General features: G+C 42.0%; 2 protein-coding genes and 1 long non-coding RNA gene across 5 annotated transcripts; 1 reads left to right on the forward strand and 2 right to left on the reverse strand.

Moving 5' to 3' along the window:
- Positions 1–724: 724 nt before the first annotated feature.
- Positions 725–8,461, reverse strand: nprl2 (NPR2 like, GATOR1 complex subunit). Of its 3 annotated transcripts, XM_076760394.1 has the most exons (11): positions 8,058–8,461; positions 7,474–7,565; positions 3,763–3,931; positions 3,531–3,639; positions 2,804–2,940; positions 2,390–2,487; positions 2,088–2,124; positions 1,798–1,891; positions 1,594–1,711; positions 1,341–1,483; positions 725–1,261 (listed from the first exon to the last, which is right to left on the reverse strand). In XM_076760394.1, the coding sequence occupies exons 1-11, from the start codon at positions 8,133–8,135 to the stop codon at positions 1,194–1,196; spliced, it is 1,143 nt and encodes a 380-aa protein (XP_076616509.1). In that variant the 5' UTR covers positions 8,136–8,461; the 3' UTR covers positions 725–1,193. The 3 variants fall into 3 exon arrangements, with proteins under 3 accessions (XP_076616509.1, XP_076616519.1, XP_076616528.1); XM_076760404.1 differs by lacking the exon at positions 8,058–8,461 and having other exon boundaries at positions 7,378–7,499; XM_076760413.1 differs by lacking the exon at positions 725–1,261 and having other exon boundaries at positions 1,345–1,483; positions 1,594–1,706.
- Positions 8,462–8,876: 415 nt separating this feature from the next.
- hemk1 (HemK methyltransferase family member 1) lies at positions 8,877–15,144 on the forward strand. The gene is made up of 11 exons (XM_076760424.1): positions 8,877–9,190; positions 10,468–10,644; positions 10,730–10,821; positions 10,915–11,008; positions 11,118–11,255; positions 12,307–12,371; positions 12,541–12,590; positions 12,676–12,781; positions 13,819–13,914; positions 14,198–14,308; positions 14,536–15,144. The coding sequence occupies exons 1-11, from the start codon at positions 9,143–9,145 to the stop codon at positions 14,597–14,599; spliced, it is 1,041 nt and encodes a 346-aa protein (XP_076616539.1). The 5' UTR covers positions 8,877–9,142; the 3' UTR covers positions 14,600–15,144.
- Positions 11,185–14,240, reverse strand: LOC143339274 (uncharacterized). Its single transcript, XR_013079317.1, has 3 exons — positions 13,972–14,240; positions 11,346–11,395; positions 11,185–11,268 (listed from the first exon to the last, which is right to left on the reverse strand). It is a non-coding gene; the product is annotated as an uncharacterized LOC143339274 (long non-coding RNA).
- Positions 15,145–15,236: the final 92 nt, after the last annotated feature.

The following is a 15,236-nucleotide window of genomic DNA, read 5'->3' on the forward strand; positions in this document are numbered from 1 at the left end:
CCAAAATGTAAGATATTTACTGATGTATTAACGCCTAAGTAACACTTAACTGTTAGTGTACTGCTGGGTAGCTTAATCAATAACAACGTGTCACTGTATAAGCTCATCATCTTGATTTTAAGGGCAACTATAGCTGTCAAACAAATATACTGGTGTAAAAAGTACATTTCCCTCTGAAAAAAGACATTACATACACAATTACAAGTAACTTAAATATGTACAGTACTATACTGGGCACCTGACACCCCACATGCAGGCTGGAGGGGCAGCTGGTGGTGGAACAGGTCATGATCTTTAAATGCCTGGACACTGAAATCAACCACCACCACAAAAAGGCCCAACAGCGCATGTTTCTTCTGAGGAGGTGTAAAGGTTTTAACATCACACTGGACATTTTAACAGCAGTATAACAGTCAGATTCAGTCCTTGCATTCAATATCGCATCCTGGTACAATTTCCTCACAAAGAAAAGCAAGAACAAGAATCATCAAGCATGCAAGCGAATTCACCAGCACCACTCAAACTCAGCTCTCAGACCCTTACAGTGATGCAGTAAGAACAAAGGCAGACTCCATCACTGAGGACTCTTCATACCCGCTTCACTGCTCCTCTCACCCACTCCCATCAGGCAGCCACTTCAGAGCACCACTGGGCAAAAAAAGGACTTACAAAAACCGAATTCCCACTGAAATATCCATTTTAAACAGGGCCAACAGACAGCTTTGCACACTTGCTTGTATTTATTGAAGTAATTGTGTTTTAATGCAATTTTCTGTCTTTCATGGGTGTTTTTATCTTGTTTGAGAGCCCTTAAGATAATTTTCTAGCATTATGTGATAGACAATGACTTAAATGACCTTTTTTCCACGGCCTCATGGTGACATATTATGTATCCGCTTGTTCCACTGCTTCAGTATCAGCTTTTTTTTTACACCGTGATTTAAGACAAACTGTCACACTTTGGTATAATCTCTTTTATTAATCACAGGTTTTCTTTTGTACAATATTAATAAATATAACCTTCCTCACTTGACTAGAAGATATTAGTTTAAAAAAAAACACTAGTCTAACGTAAAAATTACAAAATACTACTTCAGTTTCCACTGTTAATCCTGTCACTGAGGGCATCTTTGGCTGAGGCGTCTCTGTATCTTTCAGTCTGATGGCTGTCGCTCTTTTCAGTTCATGTCCCATCACTTCCAGCACACCACGATGTTGGGATCATTCTCCAAGCGTTCGTCCAGCTCCTGGTAACTGATTCCTGTCAAAGGACCACATTATAAGGAGGCTTGTTTTCCACCATTAGTTATTCTAAACAAGCAGAGAGCTTTAAAACCTGCCTGTTTTGCAGCAGATCTCATCATAACTATGACAGCCGGTGTAGAGTCGAGGCGGCCTGCTCTTCTCATCGCGGCTCACCTTCACCGGATATTTCTGCAGCCGTCGAATGAGAGACTTCATCAGCCCAAACTGGATCAGCCTCCTGAAAGGCAACACGTGACACGACACGCAGGCAAATAAATGTCAGTCTGACATAACTTTATAAGAGTCAACAAGTCTTTTCAGGAGCTGATAAAAGTGATTGATGCTGACCTCTCATCAACCCTTTGAAGCTGCTGTGAGTAACGAGAACAAAGGTCTCGGACTGTGGTTCCTGGACTCAGACCACAGTACAGCTGGAACACGTCCCTCAGACTGGGACGCTTCTGACCTGGCAGACAATACAACAACGCAATCACAAAGTAAAATAAATAAAAATAAAAACACCTGTGTTCAACAATCCTGACTCTTATTTACCCTGCTTAGTGACGTAGTTGAGGCACTCCTCCTGAATGGACTTGTCATCTATGAGGCTTTGAACTTTCGGGGTGGTGCAATACACATTAGAGTACTAGAGGGGGGTAAAACAGCACGAGACAATCAGCAAACTGAACGACATTTTTTAGCATGAAATTAAGATTTTAATATTAAACACTATTAATTTTTTTTCCATAATAATTTGACTTTTACTCCGACTTTTACACCACACTACAGATGCACAAATGTAGTGGAAATAAGTCCAGTGTTTTCTGTGCTGTGTTTCGTACCTGAAATATGGACACCAAGGTCACAACACCATAATACCTGCAAAGAAAAATGCAGATTTCAGTATCTTTTTGGTTTCTTTTTGAAATAAAAGTCTTACAACACCGAGGTGCCACACACCAGCCGAGTCTCAAACATCTCAGAATTTGAAAACAACAAATGTGATGAAATTGCTGCTTTCCTGCAGAGCTCATGTTAACCTGACGTACTGGATCAGCCCGCGATGACAGGCGGTGTCATAAAACCATCTTATCTTAAGACGCTGCTGGTGTGTGTTGGCCTTTATACACTGAAATGTACTCACAGGAGATTCTGCACAGCAATGCGAACAAGATTCAGCTCTACATCCGCCTCGGCAGAGATTTTTTGGATGTGTCTAAATCCATCAATATAGGGCAGGATCTGCAGTAAACAATATATAACAGAACATTATTGGCCCATTCCAAGCTCTGTGACCTGATAAAATACAGTATGTATACACACTAATATGAAGTCTGTTCATTATTACAGCATTAAAACATTATTGTACCAATAAATGGTGGCTTCTCTCACACTAACACTTCTTTTCCATCCATAGTGGATGTAACACCAGTGTTAATATAACATTACATGCACAGCTGATAACAGACCTTTAATAACAAATCTTTGTCCCAGTGCCTCTTATAATGGTGGCACATGTCTTATCGCAATGTCCCATGATACCAGCCACGAGGCCTACCTGCTGAGTGGTGAGATCCCACTGAGATTTGATGAAATGATCTTTGCACTGCGTGAAAACAGGCACGTCGTACTCCTGGACAATCGGAGGGTCCTTTCTCAGCTGGATCAGCTTGAGGTGGATGGTGTTGGACTCATCTAAAAGCAGACGCAGAAAAGAAAAAGAGACTAGATTTAAAAAAAAAAGGGACCTTCATTCCTTCTTATCAGGTTTGGAAAAACGTCCAGTTAGTTTGTTAGACAGCACAGATTTATGAGGCTGTTCAGTCATTCCATAGAGCAGATTACAGCATATAATATGTTCATTTTTCACAAAAATGAATGTTGCCTTTCAACAGCTGGAAAAATAACGAGCATCACAACCATTAACAGTTAAACTGTAACCACACCGGCTGTGAGTTCCAAAAAAGCCTCATTCAATTTGAATGTGTGTTTCACTTCACACATCTGCTTGCTCAGTGGTGCAAATCAAACCATAGTATGAATAAATTCAATTTGGATGCCTTTTGGTCAGTGCTGCTGCAACAATATCTTCCAACAAACTAAAGGAGCAGCAGAACAGGATGTTTACCAACTCAACATACTTTCACAGTCACTCACGACATCAGGGCCGTTTCCTGTAGCACACACGCACATGATGTGGTTTGCCCCACCACCTTTGTGATGTGTGCCTGTTAGCCACAGATACAACTGGAATACACACAGCTAAGAACAAAATGACTGCATACCTATGGGTAAGGTGCAGGCTCCTGTGGCATTAAGTTCTTCAAGCAAGGTTGACATAATGGGCAAAAGTTTCTGCTTACTCTCCTCATTGGATATGAAGCCGCTCTCCAGCTGCAACACAACAGTACAAAAAGATTTAAGATCACATCAATGATTTCCTATTACTGAAAACTATACACATATCAAAGCAATCACACGAGACAAGTGCAGATGTGCAAATGCATTATTCACTACCTCCAGAGTCGTGAGGTACCCAGACAGCTTCTTGACAATCGGCTCTAGGGCACACGTGTTGGTCTGGGCATCGCACACCAGGCCGAGGTTAAACAGGAGGGCGTTGCGGCTGTACTTCTTATGTTCGATGCACACAGGACAGCCGATTAACTTTTTTCCCATGGCAGTGCTAAAAAAAGATATAATGTGTAGGGGAATTACCTCTAAATTAATGTTCCCACCAAACGCGATGAAAGCGATTTAATCGCGCGTCAAATGAAATCACGTGGCGCTACACGCTCCAGATTTGATGCTGCTCCAATATGCAAAAAAACGCCTTGTCGCGGCATCGCGTCGCGCGACGAGCCCGCCCAATCAACAACATTTCTTCCGCCATTTCATTCTCTCCTCGACCATGGCTGAGATAACCACCATCGCTAACCACCATAGTCCATACACCTCGCTCACCCAGGCCTGGTCTTTCTTGTTCCTGACCCTGTAAAGGGGACAGGAACTGTCATACAGGTCTGGGTGAGCGGTGACGGCAACAATTAGCTGCTCCTCCATTATTTCTGGCGGTTTGGTTTGCGCGGCGAGGGAATATGGCAAGCCGTTCCTGCCAGAAATACGCCACATTCAGTCACGTTTCAACTTCCTTACGGCGTGAAAAACGCCGTTTTTTCAGATTTTACGCCGTTTTTTACGCCGTAATGCGCAAAAAGAACGCCGCTTTTTACGCCGTAATGAAGTCCTCCAAGAACGCGCGTAAAAAACGCCGTTTTGCGCATCAAAACGCGCGTAAAATACGCGCGTCTGTGCGCACCACAACGCGCGTAAAAAACGGCGTTTTCCTAGTATGATGATAATCTCCACCCTTCTTTTCTCTCAGCCACTGAACTTGAAGTGTCTGCACCCAATCGCTGATCAAACAGACCAAATCAGTTCAGCACAGATCTCCTTTGTGGCATAGTTTGTCCTTACTTACCTTGTAGTTTCTCGTAGGTTAATATTTTGGGTGATAGGCAGGAACGGCGTAAAAAACGGCGTAAAATCTGAAAAAACGGCGTTTTTTACGCCGTAATGAAGTTGAAACGTGACTGAATGTGGCGTATTTCTGGCAGGAACGGCTTGCCAGGGAACACCAGGAGGTCCGTACGTCAGCACGTCGATGGCGATCTCAACGCTGATAGGCTGTCGCGGCGCGTCTTCACGCGAATTCGCTGCAAAAGTTCAATTATTTCAACTGACAGATGAAGCGATGACGCCATGGGGCGACGCGATGGGAGCGATTTTCGCGGCCAACGCGTCCATCGCGCCGCGCGATCGCGTCCAGCGCATCGCCCGGCGCGATGATGCCTCAAATCGCATCTTTGCATTGACTTTGTATGTAATCTTGTCGCGCGATCTTGCGACATCGCGTTTGGTGGGAACACGGGCACCAACCTTCCTCAGCTAAGGATTTTGTATATCATATCTGGTAATGCTGATGTAGTGAACGAATGAACCAACAGTAGATCAGTCTGATAGGCGTAAACTCTCAGTACAGGGATTGCTTATATCCAGCTCAAAAGGACACCGTCTGACTACGACTTGTACGCAAAAGATTATTTATTAAACACAATAATGAAATGAATATGAATCATGGATAATGCAAAAGATTATATGGATGAGGTAAATTAACACAAACACTGCACAGAGGAACTTGGCAAGAGAATGGTAAAATGAGTTTGGCGATAGTGAGAAGTAGGTTTTTAAAGGGGAAAGGGGACGCGAATATGAAGTTAATTTGTTGAATGAACAATTTAGAGAATTTAAACAAACTGACAATATCTCAACCTCACGGACCAACTCTTATTCAAAACCGCTTAAATATGCCTACTTTGTCAGCGACGTTCCTAGATGTCTGCCCCGAACTAACACGAAGAGGCTCCGCATCGTAGTCTGTCACTCTGGTCTGCACAGCGGTCTGCCGGACGAATCAAGCGAACCACTGATGAGAGCTAGTGCTGGACAGGGATGTCTCGGGAGCTGAGGGTCTTCGGTGTTGGTTACAGACGAGGAACGGCTTCTGATGGTTCTTTAACCCGGACCAGCGGGTCAGCAGCAGGCTACAGGTCTTCGGTGCGGTCAGTTAGTTGTTGGCCGTTTGGCAAGGCTTTTGATTACTAATAATAAGATTGAGAAACTCTTCGATGGCCGGTCGAAAATGTCTTCAAAATTATTATTACGTGACTAGACTTTAACAACAAAAAAAGGAATTATGCGCCTTGGCGTGGCGAGCAAAAATGAAAGTTTCACGAAGATTAGAAAAGTGCGTTTTCTGCAGAATTAAATCAGGCCGCTCTGTGTAGTTGTGAGCAGCAGCAAAAAAAGACTGAGAAAACGACGGAGCGGAAAAATACTTGAAAACTAAAGACAAAGAACTTAACACAAACTAAGACAGAACTAGACGAAAAGAAAAACAAAACTAGACTGGAAGAAAGACAAACTAAAAAAACACTAAGACTCTGGCGTCCGTTGCGCGCGGCTAACTTTATCATCGCTCCAGGGCGTGTCTAATCAATAGGACGTCACGCATGTGGGATGGTTCGCAGACGCGCAACGTGATTTCATTTCACCGAGCAAGAATTAATTAATGATTCATACCAGGGCTCATCTGCTTCTCACTATGGTCAATTGAAAGTATTTTAAATGATCAATTTTCAATGGCACTTCATCAACAACATGCGTGTTCACTACATGCATTAGACAATTCTTATGAATAACGACAACATTAAACAATGAACATGGTAACATTTTCTAATACTAATCCTAATAAACATGATGACTAAGGGTATACCTACTTTAATATGATGAAGGAATAAAGAAGGGCAGACTATATTTGCCGAAATGATTATCGCTATTATGGTTACTTATTAATAAATGTCTCCCGCTAAGCACATTCAACCTAACCGCTATGAACCTCGAGATGGCGGTATGGTTACATGGTAGAAACTCAGAGAAAACCTTTGAAATAGTTAAATTCACAGTTTCGTCATCCTGTAAGTTAGAAAAACCAGGAAAGCGTTGTTATTGTACAGATCACGAGCTTAGCAATGTAATAGCATCTACAGTTAAATCAAACATTGAGATTTGGTTAATTTGGTAGGTTAAGCAAAAAGGCACACAGACATACAGAACAGTTTGCTTCAGGAATGTCTAATTTACAACCCATCAGCATTATCTGGTTTGAAGATTCTTTTGAGACATGGCATTCATCCATGATTCTGATTCTGATTCTGATTAGTCCATCCAGGCAGTTTTATTGTCCTTAACTCCCATGGGCTATCAAGGAAGAGTTAGCACCTCCATGAGAACGTCTTGACCAGATGTAAATTAGAGGTAAAAGTGTTATCAGTGACTCTTGTTGCCCTTAAAGAATGTGAGAAGATGTCTCTAAACCAGACATCCTGTCTCTGCCTGAGTTCACACCTTCCTGTGAACCTTCCAGATGGTCAATAACTCTTAAAAGTCTGATTGTTTTATCACTACACTTCTCCTGAGCAATGCAAAGAGGGAAGAAGAGGGTCAGCTACAGACCAGTTCTGCTACAAATGGGTGCAGAGGATAGTCAGACACTGAAAAAGAGCAACATACCATTGGCTTGTCAACATGCACACAGGTCTGAAGGTGGAAAAATAAAGAGAACAAAGAATAAACAAAGAGACAGAGGATGAGTCTTAGACTACATACACTGTTATCAGCTTGTTTTGCAGTTCTGGCTTGGTGATGATATAAACTTGAACTGTGTCAAAGAGCTCCCGTGAGATGTACTCCTCTGGGACCTGTTAGGAGAGGACACAGGGGACACAGTATGAGGACATGCATCCTATAGGACGCACTAAGAAGATTATGTGCTTTTCATTTTCAAGGTCAATACCACAACAATATGTTTACCATTTAATAAGATCAATTATGCTAATTGTAATTCCATCATACATGCAGTCAAACAGAAGGATGCTGAGATTTCCTCGGGGAAATCTGTGCCGCTGCTTTTGTTTTGAGGTTATGATGCATGTTTTATAAAGCTGTGATAAACTGAAACACATGTGGAGGTAAATTTAGACAGTAGCTGGAAGCATTTCAAGTATTACATAGATCCAGGCATGTGGCTTTATGTACAGAAAACTCCAAAGATACACCTCAGTTTGACTTTAAGAAATGAGGACTGGTGATTACTCAGCAACACAGATGTGGTCACTTTGCCACAACATCTCTTGTTAAACATGTTGAACTCTGATACCGCACAACACACTGTATATTATTTGCACACTTACCTGATATGTAATTTTTGGACCCAGGGTGGGGTGAAATTCACTGAAAAATATACATTCTATTCGATTGGTCATGCCCATCACAGACTTCTTAGTCAGGGCAACCTTAACCAGGCGAGGCGGTCAGCTCAACAAACTTTGACCAAAGCGTTTCAGTTTTAGATGACAGTGAGTGCCTGCCTCAGCTCTTATTTAGCAGCTGAAGCTAGCTGCTAGCTTCCACTTCTAACGCTGAAAGGCAAGCATGTGACCTCCCGTGAGATACAAGCCCAACGTGCGGACAACCAACAAATGTGCTCTCACTGTACTTAAAAAAAAAAAGTTGTTAAATTAATGTCAAAACATCCAAAGACCCTCCAGTGCTCGAAACATCCATGACTGCCAGAGAGAGGAACAACAATATTGATGCCTTCAGGAGCTCCTCGTAATTTACCCCTAGCAAATAACCAACGTCGTGAATTCTACGACAGTGGAGAATGTGTCTTTTTCAATAGAAAACAAATAACAATAGCATGATTTTTGTTGTACATTTTCCCCACAACTTTGGTACATCTACAGTTTCAGTATTACTCAGTGAGAAACGTGTCTTTCGCCTAGTTTGAGGTTGACACATTAGTTAACATTAGAATACATCAACTTTACCAGCACAATTTACATAATTTTCGCTATCTCAATGTTCAGAAACAGAAATATTTCGTTTTATAGCCCTAAACAACATTTTGTGGTGGATTTCCAGTGCCCCAAGTTCAAAATTTTCATATATTCGATAGTGCTTAAAGGCAACACTGTTCACCAGCGTCAGTGCTGCGCAGTATGCGCTGCAACGCCGCCAACGTTTTGCGTCAGGTCAATGTTGGAGAGGTTTGCTGCGCCATGTGTAAGAAATACTAACAACAGTGTCAACTAGCGTGCTATCAGACGACACAAACGTTGTTTAATGTTTACATAAGGCAATTCTAGTGACCTGAAGTGTACATATAGGACAACAGAAAACCGTAAGGATGTATAGCTGATGGCTAACGTTAAGTTACAATTACTGTATGTAAGGAATAGTGATGTAGAGGCGGGGATGTCTCTGTAGGTCAAACATGTGGAGAAAACCCCTATGTGCAGGCTCCAGATGCTCTGGACTAAAGGTAACTAACTTGTCTAGTTGGGTTTTTCTCTTCTCGGCACAGTAGATGGGATGCTAACTGCTTTGAGTACAATGGAGCAAAGCAGGCTGCTAAAAGTTAACATTTAAACAAAACTTTATTGATACGCTACGTTACAGAGGGCGTGCAAAGGGAAGCGAATAAAGTTATTGACAAGTGATGATTAATATCTCGGTTGACAGGCAATAATGATACGAGATAAAGTCACGAAGTGGTAGTAGATTCGTTGTAGCAGCTGTTGTCAGACAACTGAACGAGTGCACATATCCGCACAGCGTTAATGCTTCATCTGCTTATTTATTGAGCTACTTATTGGCTTGTGTGCATTTACACTTGATTGGATCTAAGGTCTTTATTAGGAGCTTGTCTGACTGAATATGGAGACACATACTGGATCAAACCTGGTCAAATAATCACACAACATACCCCGCAGTAGCCCGAATATTTAATTAACCAGATAGAACTGTGAAGGAGATATCGTTAAGGGAGGAAGTGGGATAGATGTTTATTAATACACAATGCAGTGAACTAATGTTAAAGTGAAACCTGATTTGAACATTGAAGTGGCCACCATGGCTTGGCAGGTTGGTCAAATGTTGAAAGTCAGAGTACTTTCAGACAACTGAAGGATGTGGTTGACACAAATATTGTCATCGGCCTTCTTTTGATTTTGAAGGGGGTTTGGCGTCCGTGTGTATCCAATAATACACCTGCAGAGTTGCAACATTGATTCATCAGGAGACAATCAATCATATTTTATGAACTGATCACTTATAGTATGTTCAAAATGACAAATGTCCGTGTCAACATTGACTAATTTGACTAAAAGAAGCAGAAAATACTAATATTTAAGAAGTGCTGAGCTAAAACCATTTGGTAGGCTGACTGAAAAAATGACTTAAAATATTCCAAAAGTTTTCAGTGTTTTCCTGCCTGGGACAGAAAAACTGAGTGAGAGATGATTAGAAATCCCTCCGTGTCATGCAGTCTTGTGTTGCTTTGCATTACATTGTGTAGGAATATCTATTAATGTCTCTTAGCTCAGTGTACAGATTACTCCTTCCTCCATTGAAGTGATGGAGGCTGGTGAATTGCAAATGAGACGTGTATCTTGAGTGTACGCCGATCAGCGATTTGATCGACTCCTCAGACTCACTCATATTGGGCAGTGCCATCTGGGGAAGTCAACAAAGGCTTGTTTAAATCATTATTGTGGATTCGTGGTTGGTTAGAAACTCTCTTAAATCTCATGCTTTTAGTGGATCTGGGGGGGCTGCCGTGCAGTCCGTAGATGCAGCACTCCAGCCTTACCTGCAGGCAGGATCACGGCGCTACAGGCAGTGGACTTATGGAAGAGACACTTTGTGGAGAGAGGTGTGACGGAGCCTGACCACTCCAGCCACTACATCATGGCTTATCTGCTCGGGGCTAAAACTGTGAGTTGAAATTTGTTCGTTCTGATGTAATGTCTGAATTTTAATTTAATTGCATCCCTTCCTGCACTCACATTTCTTTATCCAGATCGAAAGTCTTGAGCAGGGGAAGTTAACAGAGTTTCTCAGCCGCGAACAAACAGAGCAGATGTGGCAGCTCTGTGCTCGACGCCTGTCCAGGTATAAAGTTTCTGCACACGCCACCAACATATGAACACGTATTCAGATGTTTCTTTCACTGAGAGTACTCATCAATGCACGTGTTTTGTGTAGAATGCCTGTGCAGTACGTGATTGAGGAGTGGGACTTCAGAGATCTGACGCTGAAGATGAGACCTCCAGTGTTCATACCAAGACCTGAAACCGAGGCAGGACACGAGAAAAACAGGCCACGCATACGTACAATGTGCAGTGAAATCCCAGTGAGCAGTCATTCATGACCAGCGCTGACCAGCTTTTGTCTGTGTGTTGGTGCAGGAGTTGGTTGAACTTGTGCTCACTGATCTGGAGATGAAACCCGGACCTGGGGGGGGTGGAGACGCTCAGCATACATGCTTGGAAGTGGGATGTGGCTCCGGAGCCGTTTCTCTTAGTCTGCTGAAGAGTCTGCCTCAGGTGAGGTTTGTGTCTGTTGAAGGAAATAAATTCTTAGCCACTTTCTACCACTTTGATTCAGGCTGAAGTATCTCATTCTGTCTGGATTACCTTGAAATTTTTTGCATTCATGGTCCCCAGAGGTGGTCCCCCGATGGTCCCTTTAGGATCATGAGCAAAGTTTTCACTGATTCAGTGAAATATGTCAACATCATAGAGACGCACAGGCACCACATTTTGTACATGACATTCATGGTCCTCAGATGACGTATCCTAATGAGTCAGGTGTTCCTGACCTTTTGTCTGGTGACACCATGATGTTGACTTTTGTGGTTTGGAGAAAAATATCTCAACAGCTATTGGATGGATTGGCACGAATTTTGGTACAGACATTCATGTTTCCCTCACGATGAATTGAAATAGTTTTGGTGACTCATCTAGCACCAAATACTTGCCAAACTAATGACATTCCCATCACCCTCAGCTGTATCTTGTGCTTAGTTACAGTGAGCAAATGTTAGCATGCTCACACACAGAGATGTTGAACATAATAAATATGACACTTGCTAATCATAAGCATGTTAGCATTGTGAATATTTTGTTGTCTCATTTATTCAATTCATTGTTAAAACCTGGTGCCTACATTACCCACAATGCAACCTAACTCCCAGCTGGTTAGCTCACTTATTTCTAATTCCATCACCCCAGATTATTGTCTGTTTTTTAACTTGTGGTTCTCAAACCCAACCAACATCGTGTTTATCAGGTGTCACTCTGCTCCCTCTTGAGCCACAACAAACTTTCTACAAATGTTTAATTAATTCAGGAGGACTTCTCACCTAAGTTGAACACATTGGGTGTTTAGTCTGCTAGTCAGGCTAATTTTCAGGCGTCACTGTGGGTATTGGTAGCAGGCGGTGGCCATGTGTCAGTTTTGACATTTTAAAGACTAAATGATTAAACACATAATAACTTCCTCATGCAGACAGACACAGCAAAGCAGACAGATAGGAATTTCCCTGAGGTCGTTGCATCCAAACAGTGAACAGCAGTTTTGTCTGTCTGTCACCAGCTGAAAGTCATCGCCGTGGACCAAAGCCAGGAGGCGGTGGATTTAACACGAGAGAATGCGTTAAGGTAATTGTACCATAGCGCATGAAAACGAGTTGTAAATGTCCTTATCAAGTTACGTGTGGTAACTTGATAAGGACATTGTGGTCAGTGACTTACAACGAACTTCTATCTGTTTTAAACTGGGGGCACAGAGAGTGACGCATTATGTCTGATGAGGGATTTTTCTCTGCAGGTTGGGCCTTCAGGACAGATTACAGGTTTATCATGTAGATGTAATGAAAGGTAAGTAAAAGCGGTGAATTGCACTTATTGAATAACAAGCCTAAACCCACTGCTGATAAACAAAGTGTAATTTGTGTTCTATCAGATGCAGAAACAGTGTTGAGCCTCTGCAGCTCTGTTTCAGCTTTGGTCAGTAACCCTCCGTACCTGTTCTCAGAGGATATGACGTCATTGGAACCAGAAATTTTCAGGTGACCAAAACACCTTCTCTCTGAATTTATGTATTATTTTTATTTTTTAAAATGTATGTGATTACAAAATGTTACCACGCATTAAATTATCTGTTTGTATACCAGCTTTATATAAGCTTCATGGGAGAAGGAAGGATGAGTTGTAGTTATTGGAAAATACATGATACTGAGAAACAGTACAGCACCTGTTTTCATTTGCCCACTCATGTACTGCCCTACAGGCTGACCAAGCTTTGTAACAGATGGACAGGACAGATAATTTGTTTTCATTTTACAAAAAATGAAATAAAATAAAAATCACTGACGTCATAAAGTAAAAACATCTCCCTTCGTTTGGAGAAACGTAAAGTAATATGAGAGAGCTCGCTGTTTTTGTTCTCCAGGAGCAGATTTAGCCATTTATGTCAGGGACAACCTGAATTACCAAAATGGTCATGACCAGTATTAATATACTGTATTTCAATAACAGCAAACAGCTACGGGGGGAAGTAAATTGGGCTTTAGAAAAAGCAATCGTGGCGATCTGACGTAATAGTTGTAGCTTGATTTGGCTCTCTTGCTTTAGCTGCATGTAGTTGACTGAAATTTTTCATACTAACACAGGTCAGATTCTGGTCTGAACTAAATTTTGATTTAATACATAGTGACTGCATTTTGTCTTTTTAGACAATATAGTGTGTTATATTGTGCTATAAATTTAATGCATTTAATTAACTTTGCACAATTTATAAATACTTCTACACTAAATGTAGTTTATAAATGCTGATAAATGTCCATAAACATGGGGTTTAATATTAAAAAAGTCATATGCAGTCATTAAAAGTTAAAGTTTTAATTTTAAAATTCTTGACAAAAAATAAATTGGATGTACTTAATTTGATGTTTGTTTCAGATTAATGAAATCACATCTTTAAAAGTGCGTAAAATGTATAAAGTGAATTTGCATCTGTGCACGAGGTGATTTAGAAATGTATTTCTTGGAAATCTGTGAGATCCAATGGATGCATTTAAATGATAAATGGGATCTGTGTGCCCAGGTTTGAAGACCACGCTGCTTTGGATGGAGGTAAAGATGGCCTCACAGTGATCAAACAGATTTTGACTCTCGCTCCACAGATTCTGTCAAATCCTGGGTAAGGAACCCCACTGCTTGATACAAATACACACAACACACACACGCACAAACCCACCTGGGTTTAATTCCTAACGGCGTCGTTGGCTTGTCACAGGAACAGCATGTTCTGAAAAACACACGTATCGTGTTGCCTCTTTAATGACTTAAGCTTTTTAAAAGACTGCCAGTAAATATAGTTCCAGACATGTGTCAGTGCTCTCATCTCAAGGTTACTTCTGATAATCCTGTCCTGGCTGATAATTACATTTTAAAGCATTTTGTGTTCTGTTTCTGGTGAGCAGTCGTGTTTACTTGGAGGTGGACCCCAGACACCCCCCGCTCATTCGGCAGTGGGTGGAGGCGCGTGTGGAGGAGATGCATTATGTGGAGACACGGCACGACATCAGCGGCAGGTCTGTCATGAGAAGCTCTCGGCCTTTGTGTCTGTCACCTGGGCGTCAGTAAATCATGTTGTCATCATTTAACCTGCAGTGACTTCACGCTCATGTTGAGCTCTCCGGCCCGTCTGTTTTATTTAAAGTAAAAGGCTCAACTTGCTCAGCGCACTCTTTCATTTGTGGCTCTGTCACATTGAATTAAAATTCAGAGCATAATACACAGATTTGTTTCTGTTTCTTAGGCCGCGATTCTGCATCCTTCAGCGACAGAAGTCAAACAGGGACCACAAACTGGGTCTGGATTGAGAAACTGAGATCCTATTACGCTGGCTTTAGCCCAGGTTGCCACAGCCTCAGCTCCCCTACCCCCACTGAGCCACCAAAGCACGCGCTCCCACTGATATTATCACTCACAATTTTGCAGGATCTCAAATCAATGTCATGTCACTGCTGCACTTTTAATCCAGTAGCAATTGTGATCACATCCTGTGCCACAATAAAAAACGTGTGCGAGATGGCACAAAAGCAGGCTCAAAGCTGAAGGTAATTACCGAGGCTTTTCTTAGAACCCTCCCTCTCAGAAGCTCACCCTCCTCCCAGGAAGCATTCAGTAGTTCTCTGAATCCGCTGATGAACAGTCCTCCCCTTCGCTTGTTCACTCGCTGACTCAGATGCAGGCTGCACGCATTGTTGAGCAAAAACACACACAATGTGGCCTTTACTTCCTCACACAATCTGCGTCTCTCACACACTTAAAGCTCAAAGGCCACAAAGTTTTTGTGTTTCAAAGGTGATTGAAGGCGAAAATATTTCGTAACAAGTGTCACAAGAGCAGCCATCATGTGGTGGTTAATAATGATGATGATGACAGTGTTTCTCTTGACCCTGTGAGTAATTCGGGCATTTCAAGCGAGACGAGACAAAAGGATATAAAGGACAGCGA

The sequence above is a fragment of the Chaetodon auriga genome, chromosome 2 (genome assembly GCF_051107435.1).
Source record: "Chaetodon auriga isolate fChaAug3 chromosome 2, fChaAug3.hap1, whole genome shotgun sequence".
Lineage (NCBI taxonomy): Eukaryota > Metazoa > Chordata > Actinopteri > Chaetodontiformes > Chaetodontidae > Chaetodon > Chaetodon auriga.